The 24,301-nt window shown below is 30.7% G+C and overlaps 1 protein-coding gene across 1 annotated transcript; it reads right to left on the bottom strand.

The window, feature by feature from the left end:
- Positions 1-8,568: 8,568 nt before the first annotated feature.
- On the bottom strand, positions 8,569-9,724 carry LOC107947090 (keratin, type I cytoskeletal 9). Its single transcript, XM_016881646.2, has 2 exons — positions 8,859-9,724; positions 8,569-8,763 (listed from the first exon to the last, which is right to left on the bottom strand). Exons 1-2 carry the CDS (start codon positions 9,579-9,581, stop codon positions 8,740-8,742), a joined length of 747 nt encoding a protein of 248 aa, XP_016737135.1. The 5' UTR covers positions 9,582-9,724; the 3' UTR covers positions 8,569-8,739.
- Between the last annotated feature and the right edge of the window lie 14,577 nt (positions 9,725-24,301).

The raw sequence follows: 24,301 nt of genomic DNA, 5'->3' as shown, positions 1-24,301 counted from the left end.
ATTTGAAAAATTATAAAGAAACTTTAAAAATATATAAATTGATAAAAGAGAACAAACGGTTTTTCACATCAAAAATGACCTTGGACATTTGGATGTCCAGACACATCTAAATCATGGCACACGTTTATTTGGATTTATTCCTAATATGGTTTTATTAACTAGTTAATTTTCATAAAATAAAAGAATAAGTGTAAAATTGAATAAAGGTGTAAAGATTGAGGTTATATTTGTTATTATCCCTTATACCTCAAATTCCAAATTAAGCATTTTTCGGCAGAATTTTAAGAGAGCGACTAATTTAATCGTTCATCTATCGTACTTGGACCGATTTGATCTTCTTTTTAGTATAATAACCAAAATGTAATTTGAGGCATAGTACAAGTCCTGCTATGGTACTTTTGCGATATTTTTTCATATTAAAAAATTAAGACTATTCAATAACTATATTATATTTATTTTTGTGCAAGTGGTTTCATATGAAACAACTAATATACTAATCTTAAACTTAAAAATATCAAACAACTCAAAAAAAAAAACTATAAACAATATCACACCTGTAACGACTCGATAGTCACGGATGTCGAAAAGTGCATTTCTAAGATTCTGTTACCGTAAATCAGACTCGTAAATATTTTTAATAAATATTTACGAAGCTAGTTGTGTGGTTAATTAGGTTTTTGTTAGGTGAATTTGCATGAATTAAGAGAAATTAGGTATGAAGACTAAATTGCATAAAGGGTGAAAGTTAAATTATAGATTAAAGAAAAATTAAAGGGACAAAATAAGAAATTATGCCATTGCTTATAAATGAGGCCACATAAGATAGATATTTATGAAACTTAAAGTTAAAAAATATATATTATAATATTATAATATTTTAATATTATATCTTAATTATTAAGTATATATTATTTTATATATTATAATAAGTAAATATAATAAATAAAAGAAACAGAATAGAAACGAAACAGGGAGAAAAAGAAAGAAAAGAAAAAGGGGAAGAAAGAAAGGAAAAATTAGGGTTTCAAAGTTCAAAGCTTAATTGGTAAGTCAATTTAGTCTATTTTCTTGTAATTTTTATGTTTTTAGAATCCTAATATTAAATACTACTTAACCTATGTTGAAATTTTAGAAAATATTGAATTTTTAAATGTTGTTCATGTTGAATAATTTAAGTATTTGGGATTAAATTGATAGAATTTTAAGTTAGGAATGAAAAAGGGATTGAATTGTAAAATAAATTATAAGTTTTGAGTATTAGGGACTAAATTGTAAAAATTTCAAAATTTAGGGATTTGAGTGAAACTAGAGAGTTGAATTTAGTCTAAAGTGGAAATTGAATGAAAATATGGAATTAATTTTGAAGAAATAAAGTTAGTCTCGGTTTAGGGACTAAATTAAAATTTGACAAAAGTTGAATAAAAATTGAAATATTCAATGTGAAATTGTTTCGTATTGATGAATTTTAATTGTTTTAATTCTGTAGCTAACGTCGTACCGGAACCCTAGACTAAAAAGGAAAAAGATAAAGTCGACGAGAAATAGCTCGAAATTTCCAATTTGTATTTCTATAATCCTAATTTAGTTGTTAATTGTTATAATTCAATTTAATGTATATGGTAAGTGTTGAGGTGAGAATTATTATGTTTTGCAATTGAAATGGATTGATTTAGTATGTGATGAATTTATTAAATTTATATTGATTGAATTGATATATATTGATTATTTGAATTGAATTGAATATTGGTTGTATTTGAAAAGTGAAATTAAACCCTATTAACTGTATCGGGTTGTGTCGGATATAGATGGCATGCCATAGGATTGGAAGAGTTCAGGGGTTTCTTCGACTTCGAGTTGATGAGACACTGGGTGTCAAATTATTACTTCGGATAAATTCGATGAGGTATTGGGTACCAATTTACTTTGGCATGGTCGATGAGACACTGGATGTCAACTTATTGCTTCGAATTATCCAATGAGGCACTAGGTGCCAAACTGGTGTGTTTTGGTTGGATCCGTGTATCCGTCCGAGTCCGTGTCATGTTAATAGGGGTTATTGAATAAAATATTGTTATGATTGATATTGAGTGGTGATTTGAAATTGTAACACCCCTAACCCAAATTCGTCGTCGGAACAGGGTTACGGAGCATTACTAGAGTTCACAAGTTAATTATCAGACATTTCATTTTATGTAGCATTCATATTTGAAACCAATCAAAATTAAAACATTAATGAGCTAACGTTGGCTAATTTAACTTATACATGCCCTTCAATGCATTATTCCCCTAACATGCACAAACTCAACATTCAAGTTATTTCAATAATTTCCATGTATCAATAATATATACCATGATTGATGAGCTCATCAATACCATGATTTTTATTTCCTTGTTATTTTTCCATATTTATCCTGTTGAATTTCTCGAAATTTTGATGGATTTTTAGGGGTACACTTTAGTGTACAAAGCCGGGTCCGTCAATTCATATTCATGTTCGCACATTTCCATTTCAGAGAGCACACTCCCGCGAACCTCATCCTTACAGCGAGATTACCAGTCCAGGCTAAATCCCCTATAATATAAACTCATAGAGTATTGTCGGGATTACCAGTCTAGGCTAAATCCCCTGCAACGACAATTACTCTAATGAGCTTGGATCTGAATTACCAGTCCAGGCTAAATTCAGACCCTAATTCGGATTACCCGTCCGAGCTAAATCTATTTTCCACATATTCTTCGTGAGGGCTATATCAGGATAGGATCACCCGTCCGGGCTAGATCCTTTTTACCGTCAATTCCTTTTTAGAGATCCATCGAATTTTCCTTCTATTCAACCGGGATTTCTTCCCCTTTTTATCAAATATATCAATGTTTACAATGAACATGCAAATCATGTTCACATCAATAACAAACATTTCAGGCATTTAAGAATATAATTCAAGTTACACGAACTTACCAGGCTAAATTGCAGAAATATCAAAATTCAGGGACATTTTGGTAATTTTATATTTTTCTCGAATTTCCACCCAATCTTGATCTAAATTAGTATTTCGTTCAATTTATTAATTTAAACAATAAAACAATTCATTTCATGCAATTTTATCACTTTTTGACATTTTTACAAATTTACCCTTAAAATATTACTTTTATTCAATTCAGTCCCTGAACCTAAAACATGCAAATTAGTCATTTTTAATGAAAATTCATGCTAGTTGAATAATCATATATTTTCCTCCTCCTCTCCATTCCACATCCTTAATGTATATAACATGCTTATATGAAACATTATTTATAATTTCACTATTTACTAATCTATTCATTCAAAGTTGTCCATTTAAGTCATAGTCACAAAATTATTTATATCTTGAGCTAAGTAACTCCGAATTGATATCCATTAATTTTCTCTGAAACTAGACTCACATATATTTTTACTATAAAATTTTCAGAATTTTTGGTTTAGCCAATAAGTACAGTTTATTCTTTAAAATTTCCCCTATTTCACTGTTTGACAGTTCCGAGCCCTCTTCACTAAAAATTAATTATCTCTTTGTACAGAATTCATATGATGTCCCCATTTGTTTCTCTTAAAAATATACCCATTAAGGATTTTAAAAATATAAATTATAAACTATAATTATTTTTGTACAATTTTTAATGATTTTTCCAAGTCAAAACAAGGGAACCTGAATTCATTCTACCCTTGTCTCACAAAATTTATTATATCTCATGATTTACAATTCCATTACTTACACCATTTCTTCTATGAATAATATTTTATTCATACTCAATAATATGGTGATTTTTCAAAGTTAACCTACTGCTGCTGTCTAAAACTGTTTTAGCGCAAAATATTGATTACTAAATTTATAACACCCTTATTCCCTTTCTCTATAATATTTCCCATCACTTTCTCTTATTTTCCTTCACTAATATATTAAGAACATCAGACTTTATTTAAGAAAACTCTACTATAACATCATTTCCATGCTTTTTCAATAATATCAAACTTAAAAATATATTGAAATCTTGATATTCTTATCTTGTGCTATTGATTTTAATCTTTAACTTGATTTTCTCTCTCCTCCAGCTTCTACTTCTTGAATCTAACTTGATATTCTAGCTCCCCATAGTCTCCTTATCAATTTTCTCTCTTGGTGGCTATGGAAATTTCTTTGATTTCTAAGTGAAAATGATGAATTTTGGGTGGGAGGACCAAATTGTAAAGAAAACAAAACTTTCTTTCTTCTCTTCTCTTCTCTTCTAACATGAAATGCATGGAAAAAATGGTGGAATGGATGATTCTTCATCTTCCTTTTCTTATATATACTAAATAAAATACTAATAAAATAATAAAATATCATTTAAAAATCAAATTAAAATATTAATAAACTAATATTTATTTAATATAAAATATCTCCAACATCATCATTATCTTCTAGATTTCTCTCTTTTCTAATTGACCATTTTCTTTATAATCTTTAAAATTCTATCCTTGAGTCATCACTTAATTTGGTAAAATTACGATTTAGTCCCTCAAAAATTTTCACCTTTTCAATTTGGTCCTAATTCATTCACTTTCTTTAGTTTCTAGATTATTCTACCCTTAAAATATTTGCATTATTTTTCCTTCAGCTTTTTCATATATACACTTTAACCCCTCAAATTTTAAGTATTTACTCTTGGATAACAAAACTTTTCTCACTTTTACAATTTAGTCATTTCTTGAATTAATATATAATATATCATAATATACTTCCCAATGTTGACATAACTCAAAATTTCCCCTTTTTGTCACTTTATTTCCTTATTTTTACTATATCAAGGATACTACCTTACTTTATTACTGTAGTAATTTTCAAGGTATTACAGAAATATGGTTAGAGACATATGATTTGTGTATTTATGAATTGAATATGAATGAACAATATTGTTGTTCAAATGATTTGTGTTCATATTGTGGAAAGCTATCTGGGATAGCAAATGATAAAAATTGAATGTGTTATAAATATCTTATTTATGAATTGAATAATTGTATGACTATAGTTATTGTTTGTTATATTATTTTAATTTTAAGCATTCGGATTATAGAAATACCACTGAGTTTAAACTCAGCGTATGGTTTGTTTTCCATGCGCAGGTTAGGTTAAAGTCAGATTGCCGATTCAGCATCCATCAACGATCCCGAACTCAAAATGTGGTGATGTATATTTCTTTTTGTGTCGGCATGTACCTAGGATGTCTTAGGCTTGTCATTTTGGGAAGTGAATGTAAATGATGTTATAATATGATACTGGTTACTTATACACATGATTATATGTGTTAAGTTGAGGTTTAATATGGAATGCTTAAGTTGATGCATAAGTGAGAGTGATATGGGCAAATTTGGGTTGAAATTGGTATGAATTTAGAATTGGCTTAAATGGTGTTTTATTTGATTTTTTTGATAATATATGTGAAGTATCTATGAGGGAACATTGGTTAGGAAACTAGGATGATTGTTTTGACGTGTTTTAAAAGTATTAAATCGTGTTTTAAAGTGATTAAACGATTGGTTTTTGAGTTGCTTGGTGTTCAAGGTTGCAGGGAAGGGTAAACTTAATGTTTAAGGTTCATCTTGAGTCCACACGGGCGTGTGACTGGACCGTGTGAGACACATGGCTAACACATGGGCGTGTGTCCACTACACTTAGGAAAATTTTTGAAATTTTGCGAAAAATTCCTAGAGTACCCGATTTGTTTCTAACACATATTTTGAGCCTCGGGGGCTCATAAAAGGGACAATATGATTAAATTATGATGTGTATGTTAGATGATTATATAATATTCATATTTGGTCTGAAAAATCTTATAATACTCCGTAAACCTGTTCCGGCGATGGATAAGGGTTAGGGGGTGTTACAACACCAATTTAAGCAATTTTACTAAAATTGTGTACAATGCAAATCGTATAAATATATGTAAAATTTTAATATCTTTTAAATTTAAATTCAACAATGGGGTTATCCATCATGAAGACTTTGCTAATTTGCTTTGCACTAATCAGTATGGTTGTGGTCCAAGTCGGTGTTGCTGCACGTAGTGGTATTACAAACATCCATCCAAGGGTTCTTGATCCTTGCAAAAGGCTTGGCGGACTGCACCCGGGGTGTCATCTGAATCCAAAAAGTGCTCCCACACAAGCTAATGCCTACAACTGTGGTTGCTCAAGACACCATAGATATCGCTAATGAGGAATGACGATCCGGGAATAAATTGTGAAAAAATGTAACTGAAAGCATCATTTGATAAAGTAATGATTTCTCCGGTAGTTATGTTTCACAAAATCAAATTAAATATTTACTTAAATATAAAACTATGAAAATGTAATGATCATGTAAGAGTGTTATCATTTAATAAAATGGTTTTGGAGTTTTTTTTATATAAAAAAATGAATTTATCTCAACTTATGTCTCAAAGAAGAGTTAAGATGTAGTTCCCTTAAACTTGTCCAGAAGTATCTAGTTGGTACATAAATTTATTGTTGGTACTAGTTTGGACCTGAACTTATATTTTGTCACTCTATTTTGAACCTTCACACTAACACAAGCACGTTGTGTTGACATGGCACTAATAGCCAATCTGGTGGTGACATGTGGCTACCTTTCAATATGCCATGAGGCGAATATAAATTTAAAAAAATTGGAAAAAAAAAACTTTAGAAATATACAAATTGATAAGAGAAAATAATTTTTTTTTCACATCAAGAATGACCTTGGACATTTGGATGTCCAAACACATCTAAATCTAGGCACACATTTGTCAGGGTTAAAATTAAATGAAAGTGTAAAGATTAGGTGTATATTTGTAATTATCCCTTATACATAAAGTGCCAAATTAAACAGTTTTTGCCAGAATTTTAACGGAGCGGCTAAATCGTTGGTCTAATTATTGTTCGTCTAATGTACATGTAGAATAGGAGGCATAGTACAGGTTGTGCTACGGTACTTTTACAATAATTTTTCATATTTAAAAATTTAAACCATTCTGGTTGTCATTTCAGTAAAGCCAAAATTTTGATTTTTTTCTGATATTGTTGGTAACTTGGTAATCTGATAGTTGGCTATTAGCATAAGACTTCGGTTGTTTTGCTTTAATTAGCTAAAATTATATCTCTGGTTGACATTCATCGGAACATCGATGAGAAGCTCAACACATCCGAATCTGGACATTTGGATGACCCTGGACATCCAGAATGTCCCTTGAAAATAGATAAAATTTTAAATAAAATTAAAATATACAAATTAATAAAAAATATATATATAAAAAGTTTTTACATAAACAACTTAAATAAATTGTTGTCTAGATTCAAATGCATCTAGACATCATTTTATCCAAATTCATAGTTCACTTTCTTTCTAGTTCTTTTATATATTTATAAATTTATTTATTAATAATTTTTTATATATTTCAAAATATTATATGCTTTAAATATATTTAAGCTATTACGCACTCTTTCAATGGTGGTTGCTTTTAGGTAAATCTCCTGACTGTCTCTATACTCCTCCCTCGTTTATCACTGAACTGTCATAATTATATTTAATTTTCTATATTATAAATTTATTTGTTATATTTTATATCTTTTAAAATAATAATAACCTAAAAATGATATTTTATAAAAATAAATATAAACTTTTTAAAAATTATATCAAGAATGAATTTGGACAACTTGTTATCCAGACACATGTAATTCTAGACAACCATTTGTCTATGTTCATTCTTAATGTGAAATATATATATATTTACTAATTTATATATATTTTAAATTTTTGTCCATCATGTTGCAAAGTGAGGCTCTACCACATGTCATCACCGAATTGGCTATTAGTGTCATCTCAGCATAAATTAATGGTATTAGTGCGGAGGTACAAAATTGGGTGACAAAATACAAGTTCAGTTTCGATGGCTTTTTTATTTTTATTTTTTAAAATTTAAATTATTTATTGGTGTGATATATAAGACAAAATAGTGTCATGTTAATAATGGAAGGTTAAGAGTCAATTTTCTTCGAATAAAAGAGTAGCGGTAAAATTGAATAAAGGTGTAAAAAAGATTGAGGCTCATTTTGTTATTATTGCTCATACATAAAACGTCAAATTAAGCATTTTATGACAAATTTTAATGGAGTGATTATTTTTCTACTTCATCTAACATATATGGACCAATTTGGTCCTTAGTGTTTAATTCGTGTTTAATTCGGGTTAATGAATTGATTTGATGAAAATTCATAATTAGCTAATAATATTAGAATTTAACTTTCATCAAACCAATCCTAAAACTCAAATTAAATCACATCTATCACATTGTAATTGACAAATTATACACAAAATTAAACAAATTCACAATCAACACTAAGTTTATTCTATTAACAAAACCATGAAAAATTCAAACCTAATAGTATTAGTAATTAACTTTCATCAAGTTAGCCCTAGAATCTAAATTAAACACTAAAAAAATTAACATAATTACTTTCAAGTACCAAAATATATAATTTTTGACGTGAAAATTATGAAGTGGAATTTAAGAAAGCAATAACAACCAAAATCCTCCAGAGCAGGAGGTTATATCATTCGTTAATTCATAAAGGTACATATAATACGGGAACATCAACATAGGGGGATCTTTAATTTTATTTTATATTATATCGCATTTATATAGCCAACATCTTCACCATATTTATTTTTATTATCATATATGTCTTCATCATATTGCCTTGCTCACGAAGACCTGTATGCCAAATCGAATGGGAAAAAAATCATTAACAATGAAGGTGTGTGAGTATATGATTTGTTTTTATGTTCAAAGTGAAATAAGATCATTACCGTCTTCTTCCCGTAACCATCATCATCGCTGTCGCTGCCACTGTCGCTGTCGCTGCAGCTTTTATTACGTGAAATGCCACCCTTTATTTTCCTTAGCAGACCCTTGACAGGGTGGTCACCTTTGCCAGCGTGGTGGTGTCCACGGCCGCCGTCGTTGTAGTGTGACTCGTTGGAATAGTATACTTCACTGCGGTACTGGCAACTTTCGGTTTCGGTCATTCCGTAGGCCATGTTTCTGCCAGGACCGTATGCTTGGGGCTTCAGGAACCCGTTGCCTTGGCCTGACAGTTTGCCGCCGTGGTGCGGTGGGCTATGCGGCATTCCATGGTTTTTGGGAGGGTAGCCCCCAAAGCCACTACCATACCCAGAGCCATGGTGTTTTCCAGGGCTGTTGTGATGGTTAGAGCCATATGCTTGAGTGTGAGCCATCCCGTTGCTCATGTGGCTACCGTAGCCATTCCCATGACCATGAAATTGGGGTTTCGACATTGCGTTTCCGTTGTGGGTGCCATGAGATTGGCCGTAAGTAGTGTAGGATTCGCTCATTCCATAGGTGGGGCGGCGGATTTGGCTATGGCGTTCTTGTTCGCTGTAAGACATTGCATAGCCATTCTGGTATTTGTTCTCCATTTTAGTGGCCTGGCTTCCCCAACTAGAACCGCCACCATAGTATCCTTGAGCCAAGCCTTTCTCAGTGGTTTTCTGGCATTGCAAAGAAGCCATTGCTGCAATAATCTCTACAACTCCCACAAACTCTCTTAATATGTTTTGGCTTGATGAGTAGCTTTGGTGAACAAAGTATATATAGGCATTGTGCACACTAATAGGAAGTATCTAACAAAAAAAAATCTTAATGTCTCTGATCAAACACAGAATCAAATTCCATATTACAAATATATATATTCTACTTTTGTTGAGTAAAATAATAAGAAATTCAATATCCTTAAATCTTGAGTCTTTTGATGAAAAAATTTGTTGGAAAAAATGTAATTTTTGAAAATTTGGAGGCATATTCTTGATTGATAAAGGTAGAGAGTTGAAATATAAAATTATGGTTTTATATTCTTCTCCATGAGACCTTTACAACGGTGTATTATATGCTCAAAATGGTTGAGTGATGAATGAGAAATTGATGCTCAAAGTAAGCCACTTGTGAATATTTGTTGAGGAAAAGAAAAACTTAGATCTCACATTGGTTAAATATCAAGTATAAGATATGTTTATATATAAGAACACACTTAAAAGGTAATTGAATGGCTAAGCTTAAAATATTGTCTTGTGTACAAAAGGGTGCACGTCTAAACCTATTAGGGTTGGCAAGGGTTCTCTTGTATGACGTGGGTGATGCAAAATATTCGAATTAGTTAGGCCCAATATGATCTTATGAATATTTTAAGCTCAACACGAAATTTATCTCTAAGCGATCTGCCGAAGCTATGAGATGTAAAAATATCTCGGTAGGGGAGCGTTCCGCCTTAGGGGGAAGCACCCGCGTGAGCAGGAGTAGACGAAGCGGAAGCGAGAATGTCGACTTGAGTAACGCAAACATTGGTGAGAATCCAATGCCCCGAAAACCCAAGGGTTCCTTCGCAAGGTTCATCCACGGAGGGTGAGTCAGGGCCTAAGATCAGGCCGAAAGGTGTAGTCGATGGACAACAGGTGAATATTCATGTACTACCCCTTGTAGAATTTTGAGAACACACATAGAAATTCTACAAAATTTTATTTTGCTCTCGAAAATTCTTCTCTTTTTCTCTCCATATTTTCATACGTTTTCGTGATAGACGAAGGCAAGGTCTATTCGTTGATCACTACAGTGGTGCTACTGCTTCGATCATCTTGTTGTTGTATCCTGGGAGACAGTCGACAAATGTTCCTCCAAGTACCATAGAAGCGGCCAAATCTGTCTTAAGGAAACTGTGAAAACGGGCCTCAACATCTAGTAAAACTCGATTCTTTTATTCGTTTTCTGGTTTTCATAATCTTATTAGTTTTTCATATCTAATCATAATCTTATTGGTTTTTCATATCTAATAATTTAAATATAATTATTTATATTTATATTTATATTTATATATTATTCACTAATGTGTTTTATCCAACAAAATTAAGATAGAGTTCAATCTAATTTAATTTTTAATTTAATTAAGAATCAAGGTGATTATCAAATATCAACTAAATTAAAATATTATATATGTACCTTTTTTGTTGATAAGTAGCATCTTTCAAGTTGCATATATAATTAAATTTAACTCAATTTAGTCCCCTTCCGGTGGGCATCCATGCATTTTTGTCTGAAGAAGAATCTCATTGTCAGATAGATGATATGATATTTGATAAAAAGAGAGAAACGACATATACGATTTCATGGAGCCACGTTCAGCTTTTTTATGGTGATCATTTTAATTTGTCCCACTGCCTACGTAAAAATGCTTTAACATTTTCTTTTATTAAGTGCATTTTCTTCTGGTGATAAATTAATATTTGCTTATTTAATGGTTTTATTCCTGTATACCATTTGGCCAAATTTGGATCACTCTTTTGAGAGAAAAAGAATTATTCATGATTGAGTGGAGAATTTTCACTATTTTCCTTTATAGCTGGTATCCTTTCATGAAACTAAAATTTAAAAACAAAATATATGTTTAATTTCCGAAGCACCCCTTTGTGGGAACCAACATACTGCTTAATTGTTTCATGCTATTTGTGCACTAGTGGGATTGGGGGAATTGTGTTAGGTCTGAGTTATTGGCTAGCATAACAATGCCATTCAAATTATTCTAAAACATGCTAATATGGGTTGACTCAATTGAGTACTACTTTGCACTCCCACAAGACTCAATTCTCAGTAATATTACTTTTTTTTTGTATAAAAACGAAAATCAACTCTAAAAATAAATGTGGGGTTAAATCATAGCTATGAGAAAGATAGGGCTGATACTCCATAGCTATGGGCTAAGTTGTAGTTTATTTCTCTCCCTTGACTCTTCATTCTTTTGGGGCCTAAACCCGGTGTTTGGCGGATCCCTACCAATCTTTATCCCACATTTCTTTTTTGTAAATACATATTTTAAGAGGTAATAGGTGGCATATTTGAAACCTAAGTTTACCTTTTATTCAATTTAACCAGTTTTAATATTAAAGAAAAAGATAATATGATTTTCAGAAAAAAATAATGTATTTGGTAATCGATTCAATAAGTTTAAGGTTGCCAACATAATTTTTTAATTTTTAATGTCGCTTGATCAAACAGTTACGGTCTACTCATTTTTATCTTTTAATCACCATAATTGATTTTTTTTAAAAATCCCACAAGATTTACCACCTTATTCATTACCATTATAATAAAAACTTTATTAGATTTTTTTTCAATCTTTGTATTATTAAAAAATAAATTAAAATCAAATTAATTTATTTAATAGTAAAATTACTAATTTGATGCAATCCTTACGGGATGTACCATGTACTTAAGGAGGCACAAAATATGATCAGTCAAAAGAACATCCATAATCTATAATTTTATATGCTGTAAAAATTATTTTTAATAAGTTGACATTAATTATGAATTATAAAATAATAAAACTGAATGAAGCTCGTAAGTTGGGAAAATTACACATAAAAGCCCTATTTTTTAAATTTATCGAATTGGGCTCGATAAATAATTATTTACCGGAATGGGCCCATTTCCCTGAAAGCGCGTCAATGTCAGCGTAATGTCAAGGTACGTGACAGGAAAACGCATCCCTGAGGAGGCGTTTTGCCTGTTTTTGGATTTTAGGGTTTAAGATTTGGGGTTTAGGGTTTGGGGTTTAGGGTTAAAATTAAATAAATAATGGATTAGAGTTTAGTGTAGAGGTGTTCATTGGCTAGGTAGGGCTTGGTTTGGGCCGGGCCCAAAAAATTTTTTGGCCCGCTTCCTAGGCCCGGGGCCAACTCGGCCCAAAATATGGGCCTGAATTTTTGTCTAGGCCCGGCACATGAAAAAATTTCTAAGCCCGAGCCTGGCCCGCCCCGACCCATTTTTTAATAAACACCAAAAAAATATTTAAAAAAAAGAATAAAAAAAGTATTTTAAAAATATTTAAAATTAAAGAATAAAAAATATTTATTTATTATATATTCGAGCCGAGCCGGGCCGGGCCAGGCTTGAGCCAAAAAAGTTGTGCCCGAGGCCCGGCCAATTTTCTAAACGGACCTCGCTTTTTTGCCCAAACCCATATTTCAGGCCTATATTTTTACCCGAACCCTCCCATATTTGTTGCCCGGCCCATGAACACCTCTAGTTTAGGGTTTGTCAATTAAATTATTTAAAAATTTTTCAAAATTGGATTAGTTTTCATGTTTATTATTTTTAAGAAAAAAGCAATTAAATTAGGGTTTAGGGTTACTTGAGTAATTTAATTAAAAAATTTTTAAAAGTTAGATTAGGGTTAGGGTTAGGGTTTTTGTAAGTGTTTTGGTGTTTTAGGTTAAGGGTTTTTAAGGAAAAACAAACAAGTTAGGGTTTAGAGTTTAGGGTTTGTCAATTAAATTATTTAAAAAAATTTCAAAATTGGATAAGTTTTGGTGTTTATTATTTTTTAAGAAAAAATCAATTAAATTAGGGTTTAGGGTTACTTGAGTAATTTAATTTAAAAAATTTAAAAATTAGATTAGGGTTAGGGTTAGGGTTTTTGTTAGGGTTTTGGTGTTTTTAAGTTAAGGGTTTTTAAGGAAAAATCAAACAAGTTAGGGTTTAGAGTTTAGGGTTTGTCAATTAATTTATTTATAAATTTTTTAAAATTGGATTAGTTTTCGTGTTTATTATTTTTTAAGAAAATATGAATTAAATTTGGGTTTTGGTGTTTTTAAGCAGGATGCTTTGTTAGCAGAAGTATTGAAAAAAGTAAAGCATTTCTGAACAAAGTAAAGCAGGATGCTTTAACTTATGCATAAGTTATACTCAAAAAATTTGATCCGAAAACATAATTTTTTTAAAAAGAAAAGACAAATTAAATTAAAAGTAAAGTTTATATGTCATAAAAAATTCTGGACAAAGTAAAGCATTTTTACAAGCATTTCTACAAAAATTCAAAACAAATTTAATTTTTTTTAAAAACAATTAAAAAATAGGGATTTAAGAGAAATTTGAGAGGAAATTGAGAGCAAATTGAGATTTGAGAGAAATTTGGAAGGAAATTGAGAGAATAATAGAGAAAGGATTAATTTGTGAAAAAAATGAAGGGGTGGGGGTTTTTATAGTTTTCTTTTTTACCGTTGGGGGGTTCACCAACGGTCAAAAAATAGCCATTGCACTGTTCACGCGCAGGGAAAACGCGTCCCCAGAGACGCGCTAACGTGGCAGGAAAATGTGTCCACGTCAGCGCGCTTTCTGTCCACGTGGACAAAACGCGCCGTTGAGGACGCGTTTTCTTGTCACGTAATCTGACATCGCGCTGACGTGGATGCGCTTTTTCGGTATGGATCCATTCCGGTAAATAATTATTTACCGGGTCCATTTCGATAAATTTAAAAAAAATGGGGTTTTTTAAATGTAATTTTCCCTCGTAAGTTGTTGTTTTTTTAAGGGGTTGAATTAATTACTCATTTAAAATTGATTTTCAATTAAAAGGAATATACAAGTCAACTCAATTTGTTCAATTATGGTAACAGTTATTTTAAACATATAACTCTTGAAAGCATTTATGATATAAGTAAACTCATAGTATTCAATATCCTAGGGTTGGGCCAAGCAGTATATTCTTTTATCATAAATAATGTTTGGAATAGTGACAAGAAGTTAGAAAAGCAATCCCTTGATCGAATAATTGGGTTCAATTAAATTTTGATGATATTGTTAAGGTAGATTATGGTAAAATTGCTTGAGGGGAGTCTTACAAGATTGGGAAGGTAATAGATGTTTGGATAAGTGTTCAGATTTTTAGGCTGAACTTTGATAAATTTTGGATGATTTGAATATTATGCTGAGTATGAATTTTGAGAATATTCTGATTCAGGCTGATAGTATGGAAGCAACAAAGGCTATTCAAGACTGCATTGATCAAGCAAATATACCAGATGTTAAAATCAACCTTCTGCAACATCTGGTATATTCGCTTGATCAATGCAGAATTCAAGGATAACTTGGGCAAGTCTTGAATAGCCTTTGTTGCTTCTATACTATCAGCCTGAATCAGAATATTCTCAAAATTCATACTCAGCATAATATTCAAATCATCCAAAATTTATCAAAGTTCAGCCTAAAAATCTGAACACTTATCCAAACATCTATTACCTTCCCAATCTTGCAAGACTCCCCTCAAGCAAATATATTAAGGATTGATGTTTGATGTATTGTATCTTTTAGGTAATAATTATAATTATAGATATTACTAATTTGTATTTAGGGGCAAATTTAGAAATTTTTTTGGTGGGTCAGGATTGACTTATAAATTTTTAAGAGGTCAACATATAATTTTAGCATGTATTAATTTATGATTTTACCAATTTTGAATGGGCTAATTTTTTTTTTCATTTTTAGGAGCCAAAGTTAAAATTTACCTTTATTAACTTAAAATTTCTTTATGCATAAAGGGACTAAATTGCATAATTTTCATTTTGGGAAGGGGGCAAGACCCCTGTCTACCGTCATAAATTCTAGTTATATTAATGTTATTTAATTTAAAAATAAGTAATATTTAAATAATACAAAAAATATCATGGTTTCAATACTGATATTAATATATTATAATTTAAATAATATTATTAATAATTTCTTACATGTTATTTATTATATATATTTAAATTATTTTATTTTATTTTATTTTTAATATTCGATTTTTTATGTAATTTTATATTTAGCTTTGTTTTATTTTAATCAATAAATGTAATTAATTCTTATTATATTTGAAAAATATAAATTTAACTTGATAGATGTTAAAATTATATTTTAATAATTATTAATTTTAAAATTAAGTGAAATCTTAATCTTAATATTAATATTATACCTATTCAATATGAAAGAGTGGTCAAGACTCTAGAAGGCTTTGGCTTAACGTTAAACTGGTAGTTGGGGGAGTCTAGAACATACCATTTTGCTTGATTGTTATCGGTTGAACCATTTTTTGTTTTATCTTCCACAAATACGCGGTTACTAGGTGCTTTGACTCACATTACTAAATAAATAATATAAATTATTAAAAATATTATAAAGAAACACAATTAAAAGGGGATTTTTTTAGTTGATTATTGTAAATTTTATAGTATTTATTATAATAAGTTTTTGAAAAAGTTATTTTTCATAATATATTTTTAGGGTATTTCAATAATACGTATTTCACCGTCAAAGTTTTTCATACCCGTTAAAAGGAGGGTAAATTATTTTAGAAAAATTATAGTGCCCTAACACTCATTGGTGTCAAATACTGTTTAAAATACTTTTTTTTATCCAAATTAAGGTATCTACCGCCGATAGCAATAATTAATCCTCTCACCACGAGTCCTCTCTGAAACAATAATTGGCTGACTATTTTAAAAAAAAATGAGAGCATTCCGTGTAATTTTAGAATTATTAATGAGATAATTAACCATCACAAAATTACTTAGTATTATCAATTTGATGTAAGAAAATATTTTATACAATTTTAGTATCTGATAAATAAATAATATTGCATAAATTAAGCCACCATCTTAAACACTCTTTCAGTAAAGTCCTATCAAGCAAATGAATATTTTTCATGTCCAAAATATGAGTGCAGGATGAACCCCAGCACACAAGTTTGACTTTCACTAAACAAAAGCTTTTCAAATTTATTCAAGTTTGACATTGAAGACTCAACCAACAAAATTTTAATTTACAAAGTTGGAAGTTCATTTCTATTTATTGAATTTGCCTGCGCCAGAGGGAACACCGTTTCGAGAAGGACAATATATAATAAGTCCAAACTCATTGTTTCGAAACGACCAAAGTATTATATTAGTTAAATCCCTCAACTTAGTTTAAAATATAATTTTGTTGAGGAAGTTTGGTCTTCCTATTTTTGAAGGGTTGTTTAGAGAGTTGATAGATAGGTATTGTATTTGGAGTAGACTTGATCATGGGTTGAGTTATTTAGTCAAGTTCGAAGGTCCGCTTAAAAGCTAGGATGGTTTTTGGTAAAAATATAGATTTGAGTAAAAATGTGGTCCGAAGGCCCTCCTGAAAAGAGGGAGTGTTTAGACAAAATATATGCCCGAAAAATGAGTTTAAGCAAAAAAATAAGACTTGTTTAAAAAACGGGTCAGGCCTCGGGTAAGTCATTTTTTGCTTGGGCCAGCTCGAATTCATAGAAGGACAAAAAAATCTGTTGTTTTTTTTTTAATGTTATTTTCTTGTTGTTTACTCCCTATTTTGCTACCATTTCACTATTATGTTGCTACTATTTTGTTGTTATTGTTTGGATATTGTATAACACTTATTTTATTGTTAATTTTGTTATTATTTTAAAGGCATTTTGCTTCTTAAGTTGCATCTATCTTTGTGTTATTTAAGTATACATATTTTTTTAAATTTTATTTTCAATTTGTTGGGAAATATTGATTTTAATGTTTTTAGTATTTTTGATGTATTATATATAAAAATTATATATAAAAAACTAATATGGGCAAGTCGGGTCGAACTCGTGTTTTAGCATTTGTATCTGGGTTGAGCATGGAAAAAATTTTAGGCTCATTTTTCGAGCTAAGCCGTGCTCGGGCCTAAACTTTGGTTGGATCCGGCCCATGAACACCTCTAGTTACACCTATTTTAGTGCTATTTTAAGTATAAATATTTTTTCAATTTGCTGAGAAATATTTATTAATTTTAATGTTTTTAGTGTATTTGATGTATTTTATTTTTTAAATTTGTTTTAATATAAAAATAACATTATAAAAAAATTAATATGGGCAGGTCGAGCCGAGCTCAAGTTTTAGCATTTTTTACCTGGGCCGGTTTGGGCAAAATCTTAGACCCGAGCCTAAAAAATAGGCCTAAAATTCTATTGAGGATCGACTCATAATCACCTGTAATTTAGAGTACCTGATTTGGTTTTATCTTCAGGTTTTGTCTTCTGACTTCACATAGAATCTTAAGGGGTTCACGAAGTGGGACCACCTCACCCACCAAAGAAATGTGAACATATGACATTGATGAGATTAAAACCCATCCCTTATACAACTTACCCACTATTGCCATATAAGGGCATGAGTTCGAACCTCGTGGGTAAATTTGTTCCCACCCTGCGAACCTGTTGAGGCTCTTCATAAAGTTGAGAGACAAAATTTAAGAATAAAATCGAGCACAAACACCCAAACACAATACATTCACTGTAAAGGTACCCATCAATTCACGTAAAACCAACATTTCGTCAACAAACATGTTTATCATTAAGGCTGAGTTTTAAATTTAAAGTATTTAAATTATTTACTGGAATATTCAAATTCATTAAAACTCTATTAAAATGTAAGTTAATTCGAATATATCATCTCTGATTAGGTTTGGAAAAGAGATTTTAAATATTAATCAAACAAAATTTGAAGGATCATTATATTTGAGATTCTGACACAGTAATCTTATATTTAAATTTCAAAAATTACTTTCTATTCATAAATTTATATTTTTAATAGTGTTAAGATTTTGAAATATAAGAATAACCTCAATATCACATTTTCTTTTAAGTAAGTAACCTGACATTTTCAACAATTTTACTATAACTAATAACAAAATGCAATACCATTTAATATTATGATCATTATTCATTTTAATTTGCTTAACAATTAAAAGATGTGGTCTTTATTATAATATTAAATATTTTGATGTTATATTTTAGACCTAATCACACAAAATTAAAAGATTAAGGGACTTGAATTGCAAAATAGAAGTGTGTGAAGACCCAAATTCTCATAATTGAATGCTTTTGTAATTTTCTACCATCAAAATTAGGACTTCTGTAAGCATTTAACATGGGGATACTTTTTATATATTAATGAGTGTGGTAGGTGCGCTTCTCTATATTTTTATTCAGTATGATTTAACTTCCCTTTTGTCACAATTTCTTTAATTACTTCAAATAATTAGTATCTTTGTTGTGAGTTTTTCTTGAAAGCACAAATTTTAACTCATGATCGTAAAATATTTTTTAAAACGGTATTCTTAAGAAAGATTATACAAATATTTTAACTAAAATAATTAACAATATTAATTATTTAAATTAACTAATTGCATTGTAAAAATAAAGGAATTTTCAGAAATTAAAATGTAGTGATTAAATCTTAATAATAATTTAATATATGCTAAAATGTTTTTTTGTTTTTTTTATTTTCCATGTTTTAATTTATACGATAATTTTATATAGTTTTGTGACAATAGCTCAACTTTATCTGTAAATTTATTTATTTAAGAATTGAATGACATATATAGCATATATTAATAAATAAGTATTTATATTTTAAAATTTTAAAAAATATAAATTTACCTAAATAAATTTAGATTATTTATTTATAAAAAAAAGTGATGTTGTATATTTCAAACCCAACTGAAGCAACTATATATAATATTCATGTAAACTCAATCTAAAATTCACCAACCTAACTCACGAAAAAAAAAGGAGCGCAAATGTGCTAACGCCACGCAACGTGTTGACTAGACTGAGTCAATCAACGTTTATGCATTACTTGCATGTTCTCGACGATTGATCATTTAAGAAAACCAACGAAAAAGAATTGGAATCCCACCACAATAGAAAAAAGAAACTTAAGACCACGCGAAGAATCTAGCAGCAGGCTTACATAATAAAGCAGATGTGCAAGTGTGACGTGGGTGACATTTTTTAAATAAATTTAAAGAGATATGGTACGAAATAAAAATATTATTTATTTTTAATAAGGTAATATTTTATCAGTAATTTTATCTTAAATTTTAATATTTTTATTTAGATTTAATTTTTTTAGGATGAAAAATGTTGACGTGACATTAAATTATTAAAAAAAGATACAAATAAAGCGTGCCCCTAATAATTGCGTCGTTGTGCCTGGGCTGTGAGGGCTCTCAGCCACATGGATAGTTCAATGTGCTCATTAGCGCCTGACCCCGAGATGTGGATCATCCAAGGCACATTAGCATGGCGTACTTCTCATGTTCGAACCGGGGTTTGAAACAAAACTTCTCCTCAGGAGGATAGATAGGGCGATTCTGGTGAGATCCAATGTAGATCCAACTTTCTATTCACTCGTGGGATCTGGGCGGTCCAGGGAGGACCACCACGGCTCCTCTCTTCTCGATGATCCATATATCCCTTATCAGTGTATGGACAGCTATCTCCTGAGCATAGGTTTAGGTTCGGCCCCAATGGGAAAATAAAATGGAGCACCTAACAACGTATCTTCGCAGACCAAGAACTACGAGATCACCCCTTTCATTCTGGGGTGACGAAGGGATCGTACCATTCGAGCCTTTTTTTCATGCTTTTCCTGAAGGTTCGAAGAAAGTTGCAATCAATAGGATTTTCCTAATCCCCCCTTTTCGAAAGGAAGAACGTGAAATTCTTTTTCCTTTCTGCAGGGACTAAGAGATTGGATCTAGCCGTAAGAAGAATGCTTGGCTGATAAATAATTCACTTCTTGGTTTTCGACCCCCTCAGTCACTACGAATGCCCCCGATCAGTGCAATGGGATGTGTCTATTTATCTATCTCTTGACTCTAAATGGGAGCAGGTTTGAAAAAAATCTTAGAGTGTTTAGGGTTGGGCCAAGAGGGTCTCTTAACGCCCTCTCTTTTTTTTCTTCCCATCGGAGTTATTTCTTATTTCACAAATACTTGCCATGGTAAGGATGAAGGGGGGAACAAGCACACTTGGAGAGCGTAATTGATAACACTCTAGAATAACGTATTTTTATGTATTAATTATGTATTTATTCTGAGTATGATCTTGCTAATTTGAGCTATTTATGATCTTTTATCTCATAGGGACTAAATTTGAGGCAAAAGCAAAATTAAGGGCCAAAAGTGTGAATTTAGAGATAAAATGGGCCAATGTGCGACACAAAGAAACGTTGGTGCCAAAAGTGCAAGCATGGAGGACACAAGGGTTGAAATGCAAAAAGAAGAGATTTTATTCTACCAAACTCTGTTTTAATTATATTAGGATAATTAATATTAAGATAATTATTAATGATTATCTAATTTTAGGATTTTATTTTATTTATCTTCAATTAAATGTATTTATCTTTTGGGAGTTTAAGTAGGATTAGACTATTTCCCCTAGCACTATAAATAGGGGGTGAAGTAACTTAAAAGGGATTCATCTTTTTTTTGCTGTAAACACTCTCTCCCCAAAAGTCTAAGATTTTGTTCTTCTCATATTTCCTTTCAATAAAATCTCTATTTTTATTATATTTATTTTCTTTTCCACCACAACCATGAGTCACTAAACCCATCTAGCCGAAAGTTGTTTATATTCCCCAAAAAGGGTTCTTGAAGCTTAGAGTTCGTACTTAGCCTCCTTGCTAAGTATTCATCGTTTCTCCACACTACGGGGTTGACGCTTCTGTCCATGTCCCTTAAGAAGTAAGCTTTTCAACGTATGCAAAGGTGGCTGTTTTGTATGTTTGGGAAGGTTGCACAGTCGGTTCGTTAGCTTACTGCGTTAGAGGTTGATGAGCCCAAGAGACAAAATGGCGTGGGATTCGCCATTGAAAAGCGCTGATCTAGCATAAGACGATCCCACAGAAGCGATTGTTGGCTAGAGTTATGTTCCACTAAATTGTAAGTTTAAATCCTTAGAGCTGGTGGTTGTAGGCGTTCTCTTCTACTATAATTGGCTTATTCGGTTTGGGAATGATCATTTAAAAGTCGAGGATTGAACCCAAGGCGGAACGAGACAACTGGAGGTTGGAATCTCCCATAAGAATTTCCTTTCTCTCAACTCTATTTTTAATTTCTTGAATTTTTTATTCAATATTCTTAATTCTATTTTTTTATTTTTCGTTTCCAGATCTAAACGTTTAATTCTATTTTTTTTATTTTTTTTCAGGAATGCAGGTTTTCTTGGGCAAGATTATGCCTTGGATTTCACGGAACAAGATATTGTGAAATCCAGTCCTTGAGGATTTGACCTTACTTCCCTTTTACTATTCTTTTTCATTATTTATCATGGATAGAATATTTTTGGTGCTTTCAACAACTGCATCAGCAATACAACAGAGAGTTGTATGCTATGTTCGGGAAGGATGAATCGCTCCCGAAAAGGAATCTATTGATTCTCACCCAATTGGTTGGACCTTATGTGCAATGATTTACTTCACAAGCGAGGTCTCTGTTTCAAGTCCAGGATGTCCCAATTGCGCCAAGGAAAAGAATAGAAGAAGCATCTGACTCCTTCATGCATGCTCCACTTGTCTCGGGGGATATAACTCAGTTGGTAGAGCTCCGCTTTTGCAATTGGGTTGTTGTGATTACAGGTTGGGTGTCTAATTGTCCAGGTGGTAATGATAGTATCTTGTACTTGAATCGGTGGCTCACTTTTTCTAAGTAATGGGGAAGAGGACCGAAACATGCCTCTGAAAGACTCTACTGGGACAAAGATGGGCTGTCAAGAACGTAGAAGAGATAGGATGGGCGGTTGGTAATAGTAAGATTTTTTTTAATTTGTTTTTTTTTTTACATTTGTACGTTTTTTCATGTCTATCATTTTAATGTTCCAGTAGAGTCTTTCAGAGGCATGTTTCGGTCAAAATCAAAGGAGTTGAAAACAATTATACCAATTTTGATTTTAATGTGAAAGAATATTTTTAAAAGTTGGTATAAATTTTTTTTAAAATAAATTTAAATGAATTCTTCGTAACTTTTAATTACTTCAACTCCCACTGCCTTATCTTCCTTTGTTTAAATTAAAATTGAATTACCCTTTATTTTTTGTTAATTGATAACTAAGAAATTCAACTTCTTTTATGGTTGTTAGCTTACATTGGAACTTTTTTGCTTAATATTTCCGGGTTTTTGTTTCATTTATAAAAGAAGTCGGGTGTGATGCATTTTTATTGGTTTAGTTCATGTTGTTGATTTTGTATCGGTGTCGATGACGGATGGGAGTGATAGAGGAGTTGAGTTCTAACAGTTCTTTCTCGAAAAAACTTAAAAATAAAGAGAAATCCAGAAATATCTAATTATGTCGTAATGTCTTTTAGATGTTTAGATTCACCTCTTGAAGATCCGAATAGTGGGGATATGCGAGAGGTAGAGGAGAATAAAAATTTCGAGAACAAATGGTGGCATATTGAATTTTTAGATTTCGAAACTTTGCTTGGATTTCCATGAATTTTTAGTTGTTTTGGGAGAAATCTAAACTGAGAAAGAAAAAGGAGATAGGACGGGCTTCATTTTAAAGAGAGAAGCAAGGCCACCGAATGGCATAGAGGCTGTAACAGTAGGAGCGAGGACGATGGAAGAAAGAGGAGGAGAGTGGTAGGCCATGTGCCAATTTTTAGACATATTTTAACATCATCATCCCACAATACAAAAATCAAAATGAATAAATTGAAAATACATATTTTTAATTTGTTCATCTTAATATTTATAGTAAAGGGTAAATTTGGTCATGACAGTAGTATTAAGTTAAAGGTTAATATTTGATAAATTATTAGCGCAAAATTTTAATTTTACAAGGAGGATGCTTATTTTTATCATATTTTATTTATTATATTACATTTTAATCCACATGTGTTATCATTTAAGCTTTGTGCGTTTAAAATCTATGGTTTATGTGTCTCAAATAATTTTTTAACATCCCTTCAATTAAAAAAAATTATTTTAGTTTTTCATTTAATTTTTTGTCCTTTTTAGTCTTCAAATTTACGTTTTTTAAAATGAGTGAAAATTTAATTATTTTTTAAAAATTAAATTAAAAAAAACAATTTTTAAAAACTTTTAAATCATTAAAACTATTAAAGAAATTATAAAAAAATTAATTAAATGTTGATGTGTCATCTATGTGGCAATTCATATGTATGCCACATCAACAAAGTTAATCAATGCTAATTTTTTTCATCTATTTTAGGGTGATTTGACAAAAATTTATCAGTGCTAAAATAACATTTTAATAAAGTTAGAGGCAATTTGAAATATGGTGAATGTATCTAGTAACTTCCTATGAATAGATAGATTTAGTTCATATGCTATTAAAAAAATTAGATAGGGTAAAATTTCAACAAAGTAAACATTTATCATGTGAAAATATCATTTACTCCTTTTATGATTTTGCAAAAGAAATATTTGTAAATGTAAAAACTTTCATGGCATATTTTAAATAATAAATATTAACTTTATTTCAATTTCACAATTGGTACAATAAGAAACTAATTAGATTTGGTGTCTATAACTATGTAGGTGAGTTGAACATCTTAAATCATGCATAGACTATTTGTGGTGATTCATTATAGGACCCAAAATA

Source organism: Gossypium hirsutum, chromosome D12 (assembly GCF_007990345.1).
Source record: "Gossypium hirsutum isolate 1008001.06 chromosome D12, Gossypium_hirsutum_v2.1, whole genome shotgun sequence".
Lineage (NCBI taxonomy): Eukaryota > Viridiplantae > Streptophyta > Magnoliopsida > Malvales > Malvaceae > Gossypium > Gossypium hirsutum.
Note: the sequence above shows the minus strand (reverse complement) of the source record. Positions and strands in the feature narration are given on the sequence as shown.